This window comes from Siniperca chuatsi, linkage group LG2, assembly GCF_020085105.1.
Source record: "Siniperca chuatsi isolate FFG_IHB_CAS linkage group LG2, ASM2008510v1, whole genome shotgun sequence".
NCBI classification, from domain to species: Eukaryota; Metazoa; Chordata; class Actinopteri; order Centrarchiformes; family Sinipercidae; genus Siniperca; species Siniperca chuatsi.
The window spans coordinates 13,442,057-13,466,013 of NC_058043.1; the positions used below are offsets into that span (position 1 = coordinate 13,442,057).

General features: G+C 38.7%; 1 protein-coding gene across 1 annotated transcript; it reads left to right on the forward strand.

Moving 5' to 3' along the window:
• Positions 1–8,885: 8,885 nt before the first annotated feature.
• On the forward strand, positions 8,886–21,090 carry dusp7 (dual specificity phosphatase 7). The gene is made up of 3 exons (XM_044169213.1): positions 8,886–9,977; positions 11,764–12,192; positions 16,105–21,090. The coding sequence occupies exons 1-3, from the start codon at positions 9,569–9,571 to the stop codon at positions 16,419–16,421; spliced, it is 1,155 nt and encodes a 384-aa protein (XP_044025148.1). The 5' UTR covers positions 8,886–9,568; the 3' UTR covers positions 16,422–21,090.
• Positions 21,091–23,957: the final 2,867 nt, after the last annotated feature.

The following is a 23,957-nucleotide window of genomic DNA, read 5'->3' on the forward strand; positions in this document are numbered from 1 at the left end:
GGGAAGGAAGCTACGTGTACCATATATGCTTAGTCATATTTCGTCACACAAGCCTCACCTTTGATAGCAAGCTATATTTTGATCATGTTAATTTTGTATTTCAATCATGCTTCCTGCACCTTTGTAACATTGTAAAATGATATCATTATAAATGTTGATGTTTATTTATTTATTTTTTTGTTTGATCATTTAAATGTTTTGTCCATAAAATGTCAGAAAACCATGAAAAACACCCATCACAAGTTCTCATAGCCCAAGGTGATGTAGTCAGATTGTTCATTTTGTCCACCAACTGTCCAAAACTCAAAGATATTCAACATGCAATGATGTAAAAAAAAAAAAAAAAAAAAAAGCAGCAAATCCTCATATTTGAAAAGCTTGAACCACCAAATAATTGGAATGTTCCCTTGATAATTTACTTAAACAACTATTTGATTATCAAAATTTTCAACAATTAATTTTCTGTCAATTGACTAGTCGATTAATTGTTTCATAACCAAAAAAAAATCCTTTATTATATCCAATTAGATTATCTCAACTCTTTATATTCCTGTCTGAGTTGGTAAAATGTATCCAAACTGCAGCTGATTCAAGATCTAATAGAAGAATGCACATATTGAACGATTCTGCACTTATGTCCGGTGCCAATGCAGGAACTCGTGTTCCCTTTATGTAGCTAGGTGTAAAGTAAGGGTGTGGAGGTCTTGGGGGGGATGGGTGTTTAGTGACTTACAGTCCTGAATTTGCTTCCTCTCACAGACCTTTAATTAACATTTGTTTTTTTATTTACTGTAAAATATTTTCCTAACCTTAGAAAGCCTGAATTTTAAAAAACATTGGACCAACAATAATTTGTTTGAACTCATAAATTCAATAATGATGTTCTTGTCTGGCTACAGGGTTGCTAAAAACACATTTTAGAATTAAATTAAAACATTTTTTTGCTCTTGTTGCACTTTTATTCCACTTTCATCTATTCTTTTTTGTGTGGCTTTTTTAAAGCACTTTGTAACTTGTTTTTGAAAAATACTAATGTATATAAATTATTGCTGGAAATGCACTTAACCCACACTTGTTGGAGAATAATACCTAAATAATAATGATTTTTTTTAACTCTACGTATATAGCACTGTTCCTTCTTATAAAGTGCTTTACAGGGAATAAGACCATACAACAATTGTCAGAAGCAGAAGAGCATTGTTGAACTGTGTAATCTAATGTAATGCAATCCAGTTCAGGACTTACACTATACTGTAATGCAACACAATAACCTTGTAACAAATAGTTAATAGAAAAAGTACAGCTAAATCAGTCACTACTCAGTCACTATATGTTATCATTTCCAGAAAGCCTAAGCATACCAATCTCTGTACCTGCATATGTTGGTGATTAATAAATAGATACAAATCACAGAGCAACTGAACAGAGACGGACAGAAAGCCTTGATACATTTTCCAGGCCTGTTTTTTATGTGTTGGTGACCTGCGTGTTTGGGGGCAAAGGAAACAGCAGAGGAAATGCCAGCGTTAGCGTGGGAGAGGGGTGGCCACCTCACTCCATCACTGAGGTGAGTGGGTTTAAACCACAGTCTGCCTTAAAGAGACCTCAGACAAAAACAAGAAGCAGAGCTGAGTGCCAAGTTGGTATTTTCCTAGCTTTCTTTAGGAGGAAAGGAGGAGAATTTACATTGTCACGTATGTGATGTATATGCAGCATATTTGAATAATAATAATAATAATAATAATAATAATAATAATAGACAAAGCAAGAGACATGTTATTTTGTTCATAACATAGTTTTATCAGGACTGAAGTACTACAAATCCTGCCTAATCAGGATGAATTTGAGCTACAAATGTTGTCTTAATGAACAGGTACAGTTCAGTCTTGTGAACATGAAGTTTAAATCTCTGCAGAAGCTTGAATCAAGAACATTTTAATCTGTGAAAAAAAGGTTTTGGAGCTGTTCCACTGACAATGAATGGGAGACTTTTTCTGAATACTGGATACAACCCAGGGTGATTTTCCAGGGATATGGGCAGATTTTCTGGTTCAGAAATGATCAGTCTTAAGCTGTTCATGGGTAAGAAAGCCCAGACGAGTCCACAAAGATCAGATTAATCTCCCATACACTGTCGGAAGTGCACTCTTTTTTCACATTCGTGAAAGATGAACTAAAATTTAAATCCCCTTCGCTTTCTGTGTGAGGAAATATAGATTATAACAATACTGCAGCTATATCATGCAAATTTTTACATTTTTCAAAAGAGGATGAAATCGCTTTTGGTCCTTTTAATTTAATACATCATCTACGCTTCAAGCCTAGTTAGCTGAAATCTGAGGGCCGCCGTTGCTAGGAGATGCAATGTCAAATGCCGTGGTGTGTAACTGGTTGGAGCACATCATAAAGTACAGCTTACGAGCATTGATACAAAACATTTTGTCCCTTTTAAACAAGCCCACATAGCGTTGGATATTTAATAATATTAAAATATGTCTCTTTACAACAGTAAACATTTGGGAGGACCAGTTGTTCTGTTAACTGTGTATTTTGCGTCATCGTTCACAAGTGTAGAATCTATAAAATGCAGCAATGCATTGCATTGTGGGATTGTTAGCAGAAAGTACTGTAAATGCCATGGACACTACTTTTTTCGTTCTATTGTGGTAAATTTTAAGGGCACACAAATAAAATGGCGGACAGTAAATGTATTGCACTATATAGTAAATAGGGAGTGATTTCAGACACAGCCCTGGTTAGCCTGGTTTGCTAATGTTAGCACTGATTCCCACAAGACTGTCAAAGCTCACAACAAGTAGTCCTGTATTCTCAGCACTCCGTATGTTGGTCCATGATTCAAATCACAACATGGAAGTGTAACATACGGAATGCTAAAATCTCAGATGGGACTGTAAGAAATAGCTAACAATGTTAGCTCGCAGCTGATAATCGTCTGAAGGCTAACATTATATCCAGTTAGTCATTGCTCTGCAGTGATCGTGAACTATTTTTAGTGCCCGTCCACACAGATATCAAATTCTCTGTCCCAACATTGTCAGTCGGTACCAAAAATTCACATCGGAGAACACAAATTTAGGGGGCGCTATCACATTTTTGACAAGTACACGAGTCAAGGCAAACACCAAGGATATTTATACTGATTTCTTAGCAAAAATTAATGACTTTAAGTTACGATTCAGAAGATCTGACTACTAGAAAGTACGAGTGACACATGAGAAGTTTTTCAGGATGGATTTTCACTTCAGGTGCAGTTTCGAAGGATGTAGAATCGTACAGTCACTTCTTCCTGAGGGACAAAAACTGCTCCTCATCTGTTTTGTTTCTCTAAATCCCAGCTGAGACAACACTTGACCTCCCAAAAAATCTTCACATAATAAGATTTATCTTTGTCCTTGTTTTTTTAGGTTCTGCATGGATTTGTGTAATATTTTTGGTGTGTGGCTTTTCATTCAGAGAAACAACACTTCATACAGGCGAGGGAGCTCAGTCCCAGCTTTGGATTTACAAATGGGACTAAGGCACTGTGCGCTCATCTCAACACCATGCTTCAGAAAATGATGTTACCTTTCTGGAGTGTAGATTTAAGATGGAATTAAAGGATCTTCCATCTGGCAGAAGGAGGGTTTTTTTCCATCAATGAAGAATGACCTTCTGTGTCAACGGTGAATAGATTCATATCGTATATATTGTTTTTTCAGTTTGAATAGGTTATACTGTACGGTCATATTTCTTTGTGTGGCTTCATATTCCATTTCAATATGAGAATAATAAAGCTGATTAAAACCCTCAAGAGCAGTGGTGTATGGAGGAGGATAATTTTCTAAAAACCTTGACGATGTTGACACAAACTAGAGGTATTGTGAAACAGGAAATGTGTGTACATAGACAATCTTAAAGCTCCTCGTGCTTTCCAAAATGGCAGATTAAAGGCTGTTGCATGTATGAGCAAGCAGGCTCACAATGTTGAGTAAAGCTGCTGATGATTTCATGTCTTTTGTTGTTCAGATAGTGGTGAATATGGCCTAATCTTTACATAATCTTATTTGTCTGCTTTTATTATGCAACTCATCCTGTTCTGTACTGTACAGCCAACATTCATGAAGAAATACAAGTTAAAGACACTGAAAACGTATTTTCTTAATCAGCTTCTGACCCGCATGAACACTTTTTTGTTTAGAGCCAAAGAGTTAAAACAGTTTTTGTTATTTCAATTGAGAGATTTCTGTCTCTGCTGTTTTCGTCTGTTCTCACTGGTTTGACATGGGCGGAGGTCAGTTGGAAAAAAAAGTGAAGTCATGTACTTCTGAGCACCAATCAGGATTTAACTATATGTGAATCAAAGTCGGATGACAGTTGTGGGGTTGTCTGCTTATGCCGCCACTGTCAAACAAATATGATCAAACCACACCCAAACAGTCCTGATGAAGCAGACTAGCTGAGATTTTGAGTGTTAAACCCCTTAAGTAGCACTTAAGAATGTTTTTTACAGTCTTTAACTTTGATTGTTGCATATTTAGTCATGAATATTAAGGTTATAGAGTAATACTCAAGATTTGAAGCCACGTTTTCAGAGGCTTTCAAACAGTACGGCACCAATTTAGTGTTGCACATCTATAACATTGTCGGACTCAGGATGCAGCAGAACTAGAAATTGTCAAATGCTTGTCACCTTGTCAAAACCTGACGCCTACATTGCAACTTAACTGCAGACAGTTCAATCAGAGATGCAAAGGTGTTGTGCTAGTAGCAACTAATGCAGCCTTGAGCCCATTAAAGTATTAAGAGAGCTGGATACGGCACCGCCACTCAGCCTTGCTACCAAATTTGTTCCAGTGGCCACTCGCAGTATTGCAACAAAAACATTTTTCCCCATAAACCACAATTATAACCACACCTCCAACTGCACTCTTTGTATTATGGGTTTTTAATCCATGGAGGTTTTATATTTGTAAAAGTTTCACAAAGCCTAGAAAAGTAATTTCTATTTGTGTGAAGTCAGAATCAGAATCAGAAATACTTTATTGATCCCAGAGGGGGAAACTCTTTTGTTACAGCAGCTCACTATCACGTCAGGGCACACAGGTATACGGGGACGTCATCCCAATGTAAAGTCTATGGGCCACCTGAGTCAATTTATCAGACTTCGCGCATCTCCCTCTGAAGCCACAAAAGGACAAGTTTTTTCACACATGCAGTAGTACGTCCCAACACCTGTACACAGATTCTGATGTGTAAAAGTGGATAAGTTCCGTCTTTAAGGACCTGCTGTTTGATTTTGGGCTGTCGCAGACTAAAGTTGACAATCATGAGAGAAACGTGGTGATCTGTGGTTGACAATCAAAAGCGTTTGTCTTAGATTACACTGCGAGACACACAGTATCCACTGACTGCTGGTTTAGATCAGTGAGCAAAGATTTGTCAGAAATTTAGGACCAAAATCCCATAAATCAACCTATGGGAATAGAGCATGAAATGACGCAAAATACGGTGAGCTAGCATAATGCTACTGCTAATACTACTGATGATAGTATGTACGATGATGTTTTGTTTACTACTGGAGAGCAGTTTGTAGACAAACACACACAGAGTGGCTACACACTCTCTCAGAAGGCCTGTTGTTGTCCATGAAGGGAGTGGAAACACAAGAGCCCTAAAGTTTGTGAGTGTGTGTGTGTGTGTGTGTGTGTGTGTGTGTGTGTGTGTGTGTGTGTGTACTTGTGTGTATGCATGTATGTATGTGTCTGTGTTTTGTTAGTGAGTGTGTGTGTGTGTGTGTGTGTGTGTGTGTGTGTGTGTGTGTGTGTGTGTGTTTGTGTGTAAGTCACTGGGGGGGGGATAAAGAGCCATTGTCTGCAGCTGGTGCATCCCCCACTCCTCCTCTCTGCAGCTGTGAGGAAATCAAACGCTCCTCTTTTCCCCCTCTCTGCCTCTGTCACAACCTGCTGATGCCTTATTAGGTCATTCATGGTGAAACGTAGTGATGACCCAGTGATGGTTTGTGTAGTGCAGCAGGTACACCAGCACCATTGAGCCGTTACAAATAGAAAAATAAAATCCCACATAACATCAGCAGTAGTAATAAGAATAATAAACTTTATTAAAACAGAGTTACAAAGTGTTTTATATGGGAAAATCCAGATTAAAACAATTCAGCACTACAATTAAATAAAATCAGGCAAATTAAAGTGCATAGAATTAAACACACAACAATGAAAATACGATTAAAAAATAGTGATGTAAACAAATAAAACTGATAAAACATATTAGAAATGATTAAATAGGTCTGTGAGAGGGACCAGTAATCCAAGGCTCTGACTGTATAGAGGAAAATGTCACTTGTTTAGGTACAGTATACACAGCTATCAGTTAGTGCTGAAATAATTAGTCAATGGAATAATTAGTCAATCGACAGAAAATGTGATCAAGCAACAGCAATTCTGATTATCCACCAATACTTTAAAGTCATTTATCAAGCACAAATTCCAAACATTCACTGGTTTCAACATCTGAAATGTGTAGATTTGCTGTTTTTCTCTGTTTTATATCATTGTAAATAGAATATCTTTGGGTCTAGGGCTATTGGTGGGACAAAACAAGCAATAAGAAGATGTCATCTTGGCTTGGTTCAGGGTATATGTGATGTGCATTTTTCAGTTTTTTAGATGAAACAATTAATCAGAAAATTACTTAACGATGAAACAAAATCAATAATTGCAGCTGTACTGTTAGCCATGGACAGCTGACCCTGAACTGGATGATATTGTGTTATCAAACATTAATTGTTTACCGGTTCCAGCTGTAGTGGGGGACTCATTCTGATGTGCACAAATCAACAAAAAGTGCCCACAGAGAGTTGAATGCTGCCTGAGAAACAAACACGTTTGTTTGTTCTGCATGTTGCAGTTATTCTTTTGTTTTGCTCCATATGCACTTTGTTGATATGTGAGCGTCCCAAGCAATAAATACTTCCTAAGAAACCTTTTTTTGCCAACTTTTGTATTTGACAAAAGTGCATTTTGCCTTTTTCTCAAATGTATATTTTGAAATATTGTATGATGTATTTTCACACAGCTCTGATTTTTGAAACAGAGTTTAGTTAAAATCTACAAAACTCCCAACAAAACCTCTTAAAATATACAATGTGATATAGCTGCTGTTGTGTCACCAAGAGACAAACTGGAACTAAAAGGAGTAAAATTACCTTTTTGCTGTGAGGTAAAGACATAACACTCTCACACTTAAATGTAAATGGGTCTAGTAGACAAACTACGATTTTGTCACTCTTAATGCTGTCTAGTTTGTGGCCAAAAGCCAATTTCCAGTTAAGAATGTGTGTTTAGTAACTGACTGTTAAGCGAACGTGTGGATGATTTGTGGATGAGTGAACGTAATGAGTATTTGTCAGAGATAAAGTGATGGTGGTGAGTTACACCTCTGTCCTCAGGTGATTCATTAAATCACTGAGTGCACTGTGCAATAATATAATAATAATAAATGAACAGGACCTCACCTGAATCACAAATAAACTTCATGGTGGTTGAGTTATGGCTACCCTTTGCCCTTTTGGGGTTGTATTGCTTGTTTTTTGGCCTGTATGGTTCTAGTCACACAAGGAACATAAATATCCAATACCTGAGAAGATACAGTGAGCAGTATACTCTGAGTATAAAAATGTACTCTTGTCACAAAGTTTCTGATGGTGCTATAGTGGTTTCTTCTCTCTTATAGCTTTATAAAACATAAACCATTACTGTCAAACAAATATGGGAACCTCGCTGCCAGCTTTCAGCCACCTGAAGTGAAACACTTCCATGATTCAGTGTAGCAGCCTAATTGAGGCTTTATTTCCACACCTGATGACTGTAAAGTGAAAAATAAAAGTTTGCCTTATAATTTCCTGTAAAAAATTCAAGTTGCAAAGCTTTTATTAATAATTTCACCGAACCAATACTTGCAAGTGATTAATTAGCGTTGAAGAAAAGCAAGTTTGATTTTATAAGAATGTCATTCAATAGAGTTGCGAAGTGGGAGGAGTTATTTCAGGCTGTTTCTTTGATTAAAAAAAAGATGAAGGTACAAACTTGTGTACATAAAACCTTTGGGGTCAAGGTTAACTACCAAGGTGCATTTTGGCAAGAAGCATCCAATCACAGAGCTTAAAATTCTTTTAGGTGCTGCGCTAACAGCAGGGGGACGCTAAACTTTACAGTGTTGGGAAAAACGATTTTACATTCTGCAGCTTAAACCAGTTCACTTACAATTTCTGGGTCACTTCTGGATGAATTCATTAACTATGGCATCGTGTTGTGTTCTCAACTGCAACGTAAGCTCATGGGTATTGTTATTTAGAGCCGCGCGCCATGCCAAACGATCGTTTCTCAGACAGAAAGTTTAAATTATTAAAACTGGTGGTCATAACATAAACTTATAGGGTCGTTATGTAACATTCAGGATATTGTTGAAGAAATACAGAATAAGGAATGTTCACATTTCCATTTTTCTGAGAACTTTAAGGACATGTTGGCTTTAACGTTGAGACTGAAAGTTAATTCTTGACCCTGGAAACAATTAGAAACAATTGAAAATTTATTTTTTTACAATCTCACCACAAGGCCCATTTAGCACAACAGGAATGCCCATTCATCTTTTGCAAGCATTGATTAGGTTAAATTATTAATAAAAGCTTTGTAACTTTCATTAATTTAAAAGAAAGTATAAGGAAAAAACTAACTTTCAATCTCAAAACGATTATTCATGGTTCACAAGGGAAGTTTAGTAAAAACATATTTACAACTTAACTCATAAAAGACAAAACATTCGACTATAAACAGAGAAATAAAAGGCTACAGGGATGTCCAGTGCCATGAAGATTTACCACTCTAAGTCAAATGTGTTATTCAGAGTTAGACTGCACTGTACAGACCATCAATGAATAAACATGAATGTGAGGAATACAGTGTGATCTCCTGTGAATGTTCAGCAGCTCTGCAGCTTTAAATCCCTCCGCTCCTCCCTCTTCTCAATGACAAACCCGCAGAGCCTCTTGAATGCTTCCAGTGGAAATGACAAACCAGAGGCGCTGCACGGGCCAGCATGTCAAACACTAACAATAATCATGGGCTTTAGCAACGGCAACTCATCCGACACTCACATCCTGAGACACTAACGAGGCATCTTTGGGACATTTTGTCGGTGTGCGCACGAATCAAAGTTGGAGCGGGCTCGCCAAATGGACGTCGATGGACTGGAATGAAACCTTCACTTCTATCGGACTGAAGGAAGGAGGGAAAGAAACCTCTGCATGTTCAAGTTTCCTGCTCCAACCAGAGGGGCATCGGTGCGCGTGTGTTGGATGTTGGTGCGTGTGTGGAAGTGTGTGTTGGATGCGTGTCTGTGCGTACCCGCAGGACCAGGACCAGGACCAGGAGCAGCGGCGGTGGTGGCCGCGGGAAGGGAAGTTTAGCGCCGTGATTTTTCTTCTTTCCCTCTATTCTGTTGTGTTTTTCTTCATGTCACACCAGGGGACAGGCAGATTAACGTTTCCCTGATGAAAATTGATCATCTGCGGAGAGACTCTGTGATCGTGACTATGATGATGATGTCGAGTAAGAGCGTGGAGTGGCTGCAGGAGGAGCTGGAGTCCGGGGCCAGCTCTCTGCTGCTGCTGGACTGCAGACCCCATGAGCTGTACGAGTCCTCGCACATCGAGTCGGCCATCAACCTGGCCATCCCGGGCCTCATGCTCCGCAGGCTGAAGAAGGGCAACCTCCCCATCCGCTCCATCATCCCCAACAACGAGGACAAGGAGAAATTTGTAAAGCGGTGCAAGAACGACGTGGTGGTTCTGTACGACGAGGCGACCACAGAGCGCCAGGAGTCCGGGCTGGGGAGCTCCGTGCTGGGGCTGCTCCTGCAGAAACTGCGGGACGACGGGTGCAAGGCTTTCTATCTGGAGGGTAAGATCAGGCACTGCTGGCTTTAAATCTGTGTTAAGTCCATTTAATTCATAAAAAAAAAATCAAAAACTCACACTGACTCTTTCCTTTCCAACTGGCTTCCAGCAGTAAGACAAATTGTTTAATTTCACTCTGATTTAATTGCCTGATACTATGCGGCTGTTCTGAAGGTGTAATTCTCACCAAATAGTAAACAATTAATGCTAAAACAACAATATAAACCGTAGGATTGATCTCGCCTGGGATAATTTAATTAATGGATACATGTATTGGATTTTGTCTCCTGGTGTGTGGCATATCTGGAATATAACGCTTGAGACAAGATATTATTTTGTTAAAACGCATCTTCACGTTTGACAAGCCACACTTATTGCCTGTTAAACGTTATTACAGATTATTAAATTGTTTGTAGGGGTGTTTAAAGTGGCACAGTGCGGCGATACGTCAAATATATCCAGCTGTTATCTTCTGGCTACAGACTAAAGTTTGTCTGTTATGTACTATTCATGTATCATAATGAGGCAGCGACAGTTTTGTCTGTTATAACAAAGCATATTATTATTTATAATAGATACAATATAACATCAGCTACATTCACTGTGAAGTCATAATGAACTTTGACAGAACACTTCTTCATTTATTGCCGACATAAGTTATTGTCCTAATTTTAATTAGGACAGAATCGATTTATATTATAGGCTAATCAAAATACACGTTCAACAGCGTCCTGTGTCTCAATATATAGAGCCGGGTTAAATATGTTTTCAATTAAATGCTGCATAAATGGCCCCGCCATGTTGTGCTCCTTCAGGAAAAGACAGGCGTTTTTTTTTTTTTTTCATGAATGAACAGGGAAACCAGGAGACGACGACGCACTCTGAATAGTATTAAAGCAGGATATAAAATAGTTATATTATCGTTAAAACGGATAGATACGTGTACAAAATATGGCAGCATTAGAAGATGTGGATGTGATTTGATTTATAGATTATCATAGAAATGTTTCACCGGAGTCACTGAAGCCCAGCTGCCATTCACAAAAAGTCCACTGAGCTGAGTAGTGAGTGTTGTAGCGGACTGTCCTGCTCTGCTGCTGCTGATTCTCCCCAGGGCTCAGCTTTTCTCAATGGAGCACATCTGTCCAGCCTTGTTTGCTTATTCATAATGATGTAAATATCTCCTTATTCTCCTGTTATCTGTCACATCAATATGTGATGTAGTAGTACATAAAAAGATGGTATGATGACAATAACTGCATTTTCACAAATGGTTTTTATTCAGTTAAAAACCCATATCATAAGTTTAATACTATTTATGACGCATTTATCTTTATGTGAGGTAACTCTAGTGTGAATGAAAAAGGTTTGTAAAGTGATGGTCCCCACCACACCCCTACCTGGCTACTGTATAGCATTTTAGAATTAGAAAATTGGTCAAATGTGTGTTTCATAGCATACATTTTGCTTATTATTTACCACCATCATCGTCTTTTTCTAAAATATTACATTTTTTTATAGTCTAAATTTTATTTATCTAGTTATTTTTTATTCTTCTTTTCTTTCTAATTTATTCACTGCTGTTCAAAAATCCAAAAGGTTCATTTCTTGTCATTCATGACATGACATTCAGCTGCCATTTTGTACATGTTGAATTACACATTTTGCCTCACAGACAGAACTCTGCCTGCGCTCATGTACCGGGCACATTTTTTATACCACCCACTGAAAAGATTTTCTTGGCTTTATCTTAATGTTGACCTTTTTCCGCTCTTTTCCTCATCCTGCAGGGGGCTTCAACAAGTTCCAGTCGGAGTACTCCGAGCACTGCGAGACCAATTTGGACTGCTCCTGTCCCAGCAGCTCCCCACCAGCCTCCGTCCTCGGCCTGGGAGGACTCCGCATCAGCTCCGACTGCTCAGACGGGGAATCTGACCGCGAGCCAGGCAGCGCCACGGAGTCAGAGGGCAGCCCAGTCCCCAACAACCAGCCAGCGTTTCCCGTCCAGATCCTGCCGTACCTTTACCTGGGCTGTGCCAAAGACTCCACCAACCTGGATGTGCTCAGCAAGTACAATATCAAGTACATCCTCAACGTGACGCCCAACCTGCCCAACATGTTTGAACACGAAGGGGACTTCAAGTACAAACAGATCCCCATCTCCGATCACTGGAGCCAGAATCTCTCTCAGTTTTTCCCAGAGGCCATTTCATTCATTGGTAAGTAAAGGTGGAGACTCTCTTTGTATGTTACGTGATGTTACACATCTTTTTTGTTAGGGTGATTATGGATTAATCTGCTGATCATTTTCTTGATTAATAGTTTAGTCAATAAAATGTCAGAAAGTAGTGAAAAATGCCTGTCACAGTTTCTCAGAGCCCAATAGTCCAAAGCCCAAAGATATTGAGTTTATCATACATGACAAAGAAAAGCAGCAAATCTGCACACTGTGAGAAGCTGGAACCAGCTAACATTTGGTATTTTTGCTTGAAATATGATTAAATGATTATCAAGAGAGTTGGCGATTACTGTACTTTTCAGTCCAGCAACCAATCGAGTAATCAGCTACTTATGTTTAGGGCTGCAACTAAATACTTAGTTCCCAAAGATGGAAAATTATTCAATGATTTACAAGAAAAAAGCAAAAATTAGTGTGAAGTCTTAAAAAAAGCATAACTTTGTGTAGCATATATGGTTTTTTTCTGCTTTCATCTTTTGTTAATCGTCTCAAGACTCATCAAATTTATCTTGCAACCCCTTGTGGGGGTCCCGGCCCCCGGGGTGGTTTATTCCATAAAATGTCATACCCAAGGTGATGTCTTAATATTAGTTTTGTCCAGCCAACAGTCCAAAACTCAAACTCATATTCAATTCACAGTGATATAAAATGGAGAAAAGCATCAAATCTTCATATTTGAGGAGTTTGAACCATCAAATATTTGGTATTTGTGCTTAATAATTACTTGCATGATTAATCCATTTTCAAAACTGTTGTTAATTTATTTTCTGTTGATTGACTAATACATTAATCGACTAATCGTTTTAGCTTTAGTTATGATTATTATATACACATACAGGTATATATTATATATGTTAGAAAATAGTCAAAAATGTCCATGAAAAGTTCCCAGAGCCCAAAGTGATGTCTTCATATTACTTGTTTTGTCTGACAAATAGTCCAAACTTCAGTTTATAATGAAATAATTCAGAGCAACAGATATTCATATCTACGAATCTAAAACCAGTGAATTTTGGCATGATTTGCTTGATAAATGACTTAAAGGTGGGATATGTGATTCTAATCCAATACACGTCTTTTTGTCAAATTCAGCAAAAATCTCCTCACGGTCCGCTAGCTGTCCGTTCAGTGTGTGCGCTGAAAAAAAATCTGTTGTTTGTACACAGCCTTGGCTCTGTAAATTGGGAAACAAACAAAGTGGCTCGGACCGCGCCACACAACACTGTTCCAGCCATGATTTGTGTGGCAGGTAACGTTAAATGACTTTCCCCACAGACATTCAGCTTACTTTCTAGTTTGCCAAGATATGCTGCTGTTGTGGTGTTTGCTTTAGTAGCAGGAGAGTTGTGAGTATTGCTGTCTGGAGCTGGTTTGCTGGCTCTGGGAAACCGTCTCGTCCTCTCTGGCTGTTACAGCAACTGTAGCGACAGTTTGCTAACCCACAATGTAGCCAACGTTGTTTGCTGTCATTCGCTTTATATCGTGGTTATTATATTGGATTTCTCCAGAATCGGATACCCCACCTTTAAATGATTAATCCATTATCAAAATTGTTTTTGGCTTTACGGCTGCAACTAATGATGATGATGATGCTGATCACAATCTCCCAAAGGTCAAGTTGACATCTCAAAATTGCTTGTTTTGAACTAAGAAAAGCAACAAATATTCACATTTAGCTAAAACCAGTGAAATTATTGCTAAAAAATGACTTAAATGATCAACCAATCAATCAATCGACCAATCTCTTCAGCACTAGTTTTGTTATGTCATGTTAAGTCTGTCCACCATTACTCACTTTGCCTACATTTATCCTATTTTAATCATAAATCAAGTAAAAAAATAGTTTTAAACAGAATTAGTTGGAAATGTTCTTTAAAATTGTGTTGGTGAGCTGCTTTTATATAGTCAGATGCCTGTATTTTAACTATTACTGATTAAATATTTAATATCTATATATATATTTGATATCACAAAATATAAAGCAAAGTTTTGAATAGAACATGGAAACAGATTCTTTGAGAACAGGGTTACACTGAAACCAAAAGAAGTTTAGCCCTCATCATGTCCCAGTATTTCAGTATTTCCCATCATTCCCATCATTCCTTCTGACTAAACTTCCCAGAGAATGAGTAAATTCCCTCTCTGATGAGTCAAGGAGAACTTAGATTGTCCAGACCCCCTGACATTTATCTTTTTTTCTAGACTAATGTCTCTTCTTAGGCGGGAGGAAATGTGACATATGCCAGAGCCAGAGGTCAAGGCAGATTTGGGTCATGCTGATGTTAAATGGTTTGGTCTGGCTGGCTGTAATGTGCAGGGATTACATCAGGTCTTTTTGGTAACAGCAGGCTAATTATGGGTAAAGGAGAGAAGCTAGGCTGAAAAGGACATCCAGATGTGACCTTACACTGTTCTGTTGTAAACTGTGGATTCCTTAAATATCTGAAATTATTGTATGAATGCACGTTTTTTTTTTTTTTATGTGTTCAAGAATGTAGAGAGGGAGGAATTAGATTTCTTTGAATTTCTGGCATTTTAACAGCCTGAGAAATTGACAATTCTTGTGTTATAATGTATTTAAAGCACAAATAAAGTGATGTAATACCGCACACAGCTGCACAATCTGAAGATCAGTTCAGAACAGATTAACTACTGGTTACTTATTTTGACTTCTGAGTCTTGTATAGTTGGGTTTGGGTCTCCATATGAGGTTTTTGTTTTGTGAGCACACATCACATCTAAATTTAATTTGGCGTCAGCTTGGCAGCCTGAGCTCGTTAGCCAAGTGACCCCAATCCTACAACAAGAGATGCAGGCAGAGAGAGAGAGTGAGGAGAGGCAGATAGAGATAAAGGAGAGGATGAGAGAAGGAAGAAAGGAAAGAATCACTTAACTCTCGCTCTAATGGCCTGTAGTGATGCAAGTGCAAGACCTCCAAACTCATAGAAGGTGGATGTATGTTGCCTGTTAATAATGTAAGATGTTTTTATATTCAGGTTTTTCTACAGACAGAGGGCAGAAAGCAGAATGTAACATGACTTTCTGCTGTCATTGAGAAAGGTCATACTGGATTGTCTGTTGCACAAATTAATGATTCTAATTTAGTTCTAATTAAATACTAACAAAATTGTTGTTTGAATTTTGTTTAACACAAAACTTGGTTTTAAGCCACAATTCTAACATTAAACAGTCATGACTGAATAAGCAACAGTCAGATTTAAAGTCATTTAAAAAACATTTTAGGTATTATTTATTAAGAGTTTCACACTCAATAAATCCTCATGTCTGATGAGAAGAAACTGAGTGAGTTTTCCATTTGAGCCTTGCCAACTTCAAACAAAAGCACAGAGAGAAGAAAGAAATGCAGAAATATGTCGTGTGAAACCGAAACTGTCCCAACATTCGCAGAAAATTACGTGTCCATGTATGATCCCATCACTCACAGTAACAACCTTATTGAGAAAAGTAGTGATGTGATTGATATTCTATAAATATTGTTCATTGTTTATTAGGATCCCCATTAGTTGTTACCTTAGCAACAGCTACTCTTCCTGGTGGGTCCATATTAAGATATACAGTATAATCAACAAATGCTTACACTATATACTGTAATTAAAACACTTACAGTATCATCATTACACCCAACCCAGTAAAATGACTTCAAATCAAACATATGACATACAAACAATTAGAACAATTCATATTGTCAGTAAAATTGTAGATCGGAAAGATTTTTTTCTTTCTGGCTCTTTGATCATTTGAAGGTGTATGACAGAAACATAGGTTTTAACAGTAATCTAATCCTCTCTCTCATGCTTTCCTCTTCTCTTCTTTCCCTTAACTCATCTTTTCTCTGCTCCTGTCCTCCTCTATCCCTCCTCCTCCTCCTCAGACGAGGCGCGCTCAAAAAAGTGCGGCATCCTGGTGCACTGTCTGGCTGGGATCAGCCGCTCAGTGACCGTCACGGTGGCCTACCTGATGCAGAAGCTCAACCTGTCGCTCAACGACGCGTACGACTTTGTCAAGCGGAAAAAGTCCAACATTTCCCCAAACTTCAACTTCATGGGCCAGCTACTGGACTTTGAGCGGACGCTGGGCCTCAACAGCCCTTGCGACAACCGCTCGACCTCCCCAACGCACGACCAGCTCTTCTTCACCACCCCGACCAATCACAATGTGTTTCAACTGGACACGCTGGAGTCCACATGAAAATTAGACGGGGGACTGTCCCCTTTTTGAGGGGTCAAGGTGGTGTTGTTACCATGGTAACAAGCGGCTGCACTGGAGGGAAGCAGCCAGTTTTAATGAATGTTTTAGCCTCCCGTGGCTGGTCGTCTGAGAGCCTCGCCACAAAGCAGCGTTGGAGGGGACGGGGGAGGTCACAGATGCCATGGTAAAGGGGAAGGGGAGCTTTTTAACCCAGAGGGGAAAACTGACAGACGATGGCGTCCTCCTCAGAGTTGATTGAAATCGAGGGAGGAAGAGCCCCGATCAACTTGTCTTGTAACAAAGAACCGAGGAGACTTAACTGAGTGAGAAACTGAGCGGGGCAGACAGCTTCAAACAAAGATAGGAACACAGAATAATCTACAGCGCTGAATTTATGAGACGACGACGTCCTCTCTGTCTTTCTGTCTCGGCTCCTCGAGCTGAGCTGACTGGTGCCAAGTGGAGAATCTGGGATTTACTTGTAGGAAATCTCGCTCTACTGAATGTAGAGCTTTATAAACCAAGGAATTAACACACACACACACACATAAACAAAGTATGTATGTTTGTACTTTATGTACTGTATGTATGTTAACGTACATAGCAGAAAATGTATGAGCAGTCCTTAACAAATTCAGTATGTCTATATGCATTTTTGTATATTTTTGTGTACATTTACGCACACATCTATACCTTTATATAAATATATATACGCATAGAAATCTTATCTATCCAATCCAATAATGGCTTAGGAGAATGTAAAACTAAAGAAGGGGAATGGGTGTGGCGACGGCGACAAAGTGAAACGTTGTTGTGATATTCCTAGTTGTGTTCTGTTTTGTTTTTGTTAAGTTTCGTTTTTCTTTTAGGTTTGTAATGACCTAATGCAGTTTGCACAGTAGTGTAGCCATTGACTTGTTGGCACTTGGAACCAGTGCTTGGAAGCAGGCAGATAAAGAGACATTCAGAGAAGAGGAGTGGAGAGGAGAGGCCAGTCCCAGGCTGCGACGAGTCCCGACAGCTGCACAGTGGAGTGGGGAGGGAGCAGGAACTGGGCCCCCAAGCAAAGGACGAGGTTCATGGGTTAGAGGGTTAGGACTAGGGCATGGGGTTAGGAATTATCAGTTGAATTGTGGTTGGGTAAGGGTGAAGATACTATAGTAGATTTGACATTTGGTCAACTGTTTTCAAGTGCAAGTTCCCACTTCCCACTTCCTTCCCCATATGACTGTTCATCCAGTTGCCTAACAAGAAGTACTAGTTGTTGTCCACCAGCTGTTTTGAATATTCTAGCTGTTTGTTTCATTTCAGTTAGAAACTAAACTCTGAACTTCCTTGGCTATTTCATCACAGGATACTGTCTTATGTATGTTTTGCCAAACTCGCTTCTAATGGCTCTGACTGTTGTACTTTGAGGCAGAGACTTGAATGAGAGGTCAGGGTTAGGGTTGGTGTTGTGGGATGCTAAGGCAATGTTAACATTTCTGAGCAACTTTTTGGGCAGCTTATCTGAGCAACCTTGGGCAATGACGTGCCTCAACACTCTTATTACCTTACTTCTTTTTGCCCAACAGGAAGTTGTTCAATTTGTTGTCCTGCCAAAAAAGGACTCTCGGACAAGGGACTGTGATTGTAATGTGGTGGGATTATGGTGTTGTGGACTGGGACTGGCCTCAGCTACAGACAGCACTTAGCTACTTCAATAGCTTCACGTCCCTTAACTGCATTGGAGAAAGTAGAAGGAAGGTCTATCTGCAAAGGGATTACCCATTTCGTCAAAGAAAAGTTTGGGTGTCTGGGTTGATTCACCCTTAAGCCTTGGGTATATTAAATGAAAGATACAGTATATTAAACACAATTTTTTATATATATAATATATATATATATATATATATATATATATATATATATATATATATATATATATCATAGAGTTAATAGTAAACAGATCTATATTATTTTGCATACCTGGGCATGCTGTGGTACTGTATGCTCTCTAATAGTAGATGTAACCACGGGTTGGATGTTGCTTTACCAGGTGGGAAGACGAACGATGGGGACCGTTTTTTTAACTGCTGTTGCTGCTCAACACAGCGGTACACAGCATGTGCTTAAGGAGTTTTCTGAGACCCTGTTCACATCAGAGGCACCTTTAATGAGAAAGACTTTGGCTGCAGTCGTTGTCCGTTTAATGTAGGTTTCTTATTATGAGTGGAACAACACTGCAGCACTTGGACATACGGCAATGTCTGCAGGTACACTGGGCATCATACAAGAACATTTTCATATTCTTCTCCTAAATCTCTCTTAGTTTTCCACTGTGGGAGTTGCTCCTACGTGTAGTCAAAGTTGGATTCTTCGTAAATTGGTCGTTTTTTCCCAGTGCCGCCTGTTCATGAGGGTGTGCACATCTGTGAGTTGTGATCATTAGCACAATCGACGCTCAAAAATTGCTATATAAGGCTGCCCGTTCTGCTCAGTTTGTGGGCAAGTTTCATTCAAAAAAATGTCACTAAGAGTAAAAAGCAGAACGAATCAGCAGACGAAAACGTAAGAGATTTTGCAATAACCTGGAAAAAAAGAAAAATAGGCTGTTTCTATGGTTGTCTACGCTGTCATCGCAGAGCTGTACCATGACACAAATAAAGAGGGAATGGTTTGATATGAAATCAGATGCTAAAAAACATCTTGCTAAAGCAAAGCCATCCCTGATTTTTAAAGGTGAGGCGGTCTATATAGACTGGCTACAGGAGAGGAGGATGTTAAGCTCGACAGCGACCAGCATGAACAATGTTAATTTTGCATTAGGTTTTATTTAATTGTATTTATTTTAATTGATGTTCGGTACATATTTAAACTCATAAAGCATTATATTTCTTTCGTTTTTCCCTTGTGGAGAAAGTAGGACTCGTACGACCTGATCTGAAACACTCTAAATTCTAAAAATTCTAAATACAACAAAATTGGTGAATGCGATGAATTAGAGAAGTTGTGTGCACATCCACAAATCCTCAGTGTGATAGGTGCTGGATACAATAAAATTGCAATACCGAGAGTACCTGCACACTGGACTCAGCCCAACAACCGGCCTGAGAAAGTTCTGTAGTTGGTTGTGACAAGTTCTATTAAATCACTCGCACATGATGCTTAAGATGGAATCTGTTTGTACGAGCGGTTCTTGCATGAGGCCCATTATTCATAGCAAACTATAGAAAAGTGGTTTCAAAGCTGTGATGTGGACGGGGTCTGAACAGAGACAAAGAACTGGGTTTCAGAGGGGACAGCAATTGAATCTGAACAGGGTTGGTTTTAGCTGGCCTTATATAATCTTTCTAACTTGTTTCTAATACTGACTGTTCAATACTCTTTGTATCTCACTTTAGAAAAACATTGTGTAAGAAAAAAAAAGAAACGTTTGTTTATCTGTTATTTGAATCAGAACATGGTAATAATAGACAGCTGTCTTTTTACCGTAACGGGTCACACGAGGTCCTCTTTGTTACTCTGCAATACATCAAAACACCTTTTTGCAGTATTTTGTAGATCCAAGACCTCAAACATTTTTAAAATCTTCTTCTTTTGTACTATATCTATTCTATATAATTATACAAGATCCAGCTCGATGTGGCTTGTGGACTGAAGTAACATTTCACCTGGGGTGTCCAAACGTGTAGTGCCGGCGTGCCCATTACCAACCTGAAAGAGGCCCTCACTAACACACATGCACACACAAACACACACACACACACACACACACACACACACACACACACACACACACACTGCTTCACACAGCCAGAGCTGTGGTTCAGCATGCCAGTTATGTTTGACAATAGACGATTACACCACCCGGCTTTAATAATTACAAGGTATTTTTCCGTCTTGTTTTGATATAATGTGCTCTATGCTATTCCTGTGGCCTTTCAATATGAATATATATCTAAGTATATATATGTTATGAATTTATATGCAAAAGTTCCTCTCCTATTATAGCATCAGAGATGAAGATAATGCTACCATGCTTGAATGGACTTTCCTTGTCTGTAGTCGTATCCCACATTCAATAAGAAAAACGTTGAGGACTTGGTCACTTGCACCCTAGGATTGAAATATATTTCAGTACGGAGCTTTTCTATTTAAAAAGAATATGGTTGATTTCAAGCTGCTTTCTTGTGTTTTTGTGTCTTTGTAACAATGAAAGAGAAATCTTTTTTTCTCTGTTTGTAAATTTGCCAGATCATGGGAACGGCCGTTTCTGTGTCCTTAAACTTGTAGCTACATCTTGGTGAGAATGTGCTTGGGAGGGAAAGACGTGAATCAGCGAGAGCAGAGGAGAGGCGGCTGCGTTAAATACAAAGTGAAAGAAAAAGTGAATGATTTTAAAAATGTTACCTCAGTGAGGAATTTTTCAGGGATTTTTTTGACAATGCATCTTGCATCATGTTACAGCTTCAAACACACATGTTGAATAGCTGTTTTGTATTGTGCTGTAAACAGTTTTTTAAAAAGATGCAATCTGTCTGTGTATAAAAACAAGGGGCATGTTAACCGAGGCAGTTTTACATTTCTGTCTACTGAAGAAAATACTGACCCTGTGTATTGTACAGTATGGAAACAACACAAGACATGTTTATACTGCAAATAAATATTGAAATATTTTTTTCTTTAACACGTTTCCTTTTTATTTCTTACTGCAAATATACATTAAAATCACTTTAAGTAGCAATTAAAATGAATGCAGAAGAGTTTGACATAATTATATTGATTAACATATTGACAGCTTACCTGGTACAGTATTTTTTGATTAATTTAGCAGGTTATACTGTAAGGCAATGGTTCTCAACCTGAGGGTTAGCGTCCCCACAAAGAGTCACAAGATAAATATGATGGGTCATAAGATGATAAACAAGATAGGAAAAGCAGAAAAACGTACTTCTGCTACACAAAATTATGTTTATTTAGACTTTCCTCTAACACTCCTTGAATTACTGGATAATTTCACTGGTTCAGGTCTCTATGAATCATTCAAATGACACAGAAAAATAGACAAAAAGCACTTTTTCATTGAATTGTATCAATCTTTTCATCTAATTCTGCGTGCTTCCCAAAATGTTGAACTTTTGCTTTAAAATGTGAATAATAGATACTAATTCCACTCAGATATCCCTTTTTCACAGTAATCTGGCAACAAATGCACAGTTTATAGTGTGTTATAAACCATTTCTTCAATGTTTATATACTGCTTATGAAAGCTAAATAGGGGGATTTAAAGTAAAGTGTCTGCTCTAGACTTGATGGCAAATAAGCCTTTCTGAAAAAGATTGTTTAGAACAACAAGACTGTAGCAACGGTTTGTTTCTTTTTGTCTTTTGGTTTTGCTATGCCTAAGACTTCCCCTCATCTTCTTCCACAATCACACACACACACACACACACAGGATTGCATCTTTTCTGTGGTTTCTAAGGTTTCTGACAGCTACAGATCTGATTCCTTAAACTGAAACTCTGTCACTTCCCCTCCCATAAACCACTTTGTTTTTTTAATGTGCGATAAAGAAGGCAGATGTTGTTTGTTTGCCATAAAAAAATCAAAAAACACAACCCACTCCAAACACTTTGATCACAATCTAACCCTGTTTATAGTGTTTGTCACCACATATTTGCATTTCACCACATTATTAAAGGAATATTTTGAAAATTTTAGGAAATATGCTTAATTGCTTTCTTGCAGAAGGTTAAATGATTGAAGATTGATACCACTCTCATGTCTGTACAGTAAATACAGTATGAAGCTACTGCCAGCAGCAAGTTGTCTTAGCTTAGCATAAAGAATGGAAACAGGGAGAAACAACTAGCCTGACTCTGTCTAAAGTTATCAAATTACACCTACCTGCACTTCTGAAGATCACTAATTAGCACATTATATCTTATCTGTTTAATCCGTGCAAAAACCAAAGTGTAAAAATTATAAATTGTGGTTTCACAGGATGTTATGTAACAAACTATTTCCAGGAGTCTCCACTTGTTGTCTGGCCACTGCTCCTAGCCAAGAAATAGTTGGTACATAGCCTCCCATAAAACGTAGAATTGACGTTTTTACACTTCTGTTTTTGTACAGAATCAACAAAACACAAAAGACAAAACGTGTTAATCAGCAAGCTTTAGAGGTTCTGGTAGGTATTGTGTTATCTTTGGACAGAGTCAGGCTAGCTGGCTTTAACTTTACACTGTATTCATCGTGCAGATATGTGAGTGGTATCGACCGTCTCATCTAAGCCTTGGCAAGAAAGCAAATAGTGAGTAAGTGTAAGTACATAAATATTTTTGTATTAATATTTACTAGCATAAGGTTTCTAATTCTATATACTGCCAGTAGAAATCCAGCTGTGTTGCACAGAAACAAGGAACAAGAAACAACTTTTTCTCCAAGCTTCATCGTCCGATACCTGTGTGTCCATTAACTGTGCTCCCATATAAGCTAAACTGCCTCTTCTATCTTCTCAATTAGTGGGTAATATTGGCACATGTGCACATGAAAGCTGACAGTGAGAGAGAGAGAACAAGAATCAGAGGTGAGGAAGCGAGAAGGAGGGTTGGTGGAAATAAAAGAGCATCTTAAAGACAGCGCTGTGAGCTGAGCTGAGCCGGCTATAAATATCTCCCCCCTCTTCTCTCCTCATCTCATCCAGTGTTGCCCTCGCTTCTCTTCCCTCCGTCTACAACAGCTCTTTTTCATTTTTGCTATGACTTCCTCTGCCGTCGCACCATCAAGTGAGCCATTCACCTCATGGTAATTCAGACAGGATATTACAGTGACAGCGGAGGTGAAATAACGGATATGAAGGCCCCACCCTGTTTGGAGAGATGGGGGACAGGATGAACGACACTACAGACTGATTACTTTCTGGTTTCCTGGCAACGTGATGACAGGGTTTCCCACATGCCCATCATCATCATGACAGTTCATGTAATAGGAAATGCTTCCCGCTGTAATTAGAAGTAATTAAAACTGAGAGTTTATCATGAACTGGGATAGTTTAAGAAATTAATCAACAGATCAGTGACATTTCCGGTGTTGTCTATTTGTCTTCTGTGGGTTTGAAGAATTGGAAACTTGTTTCACACTGCTCGCTAATGAAGATGCTTCACCCTAGTATCCAGAAAGGTGCATGTTGTTGTTCATAGTTGACTTAATTTTGGCTCCAACAAGCTCTGTTACCTGATATGGGTTACAAAAACCTTCAGATTACATTAATCGCTACTATCATAACACACCCAAATCTCCGACCGAACTGTTGATGGTCGAGTTTCATTGTGGGTAATGTAAGCGCCAGGTTTTGACAAGGAAGAAGAATGTATGGAATAAAAAAGATGATATCTCTGCTTTTGCTGTATCGATTTTGGTCCTTTTGGTCCGTTGTGAGTCCTACAATGTTACAGGAGTGCAATGCTAAATCGGCGGAGGGCTAAGCCAAAATATAGCCTCAGGTCTCGGTCAGGCTCAGGTATCAAATTTGGCAGTACCAGACAGGTTCAG

Excerpts from the sequence above, each read along its gene's own strand:
- dusp7 (XM_044169213.1), top strand. The coding sequence starts at position 9,569 with ATGAAAATTGATCATCTGCGGAGAGACTCTGTGATCGTGACTATGATG. Across the intron at positions 9,978-11,763 it reads CAAGGCTTTCTATCTGGAGG|GGGGCTTCAACAAGTTCCAG; the intron begins GTAAGATCAGGC and ends CTCATCCTGCAG. Across the intron at positions 12,193-16,104 it reads AGAGGCCATTTCATTCATTG|ACGAGGCGCGCTCAAAAAAG; the intron begins GTAAGTAAAGGT and ends CCTCCTCCTCAG.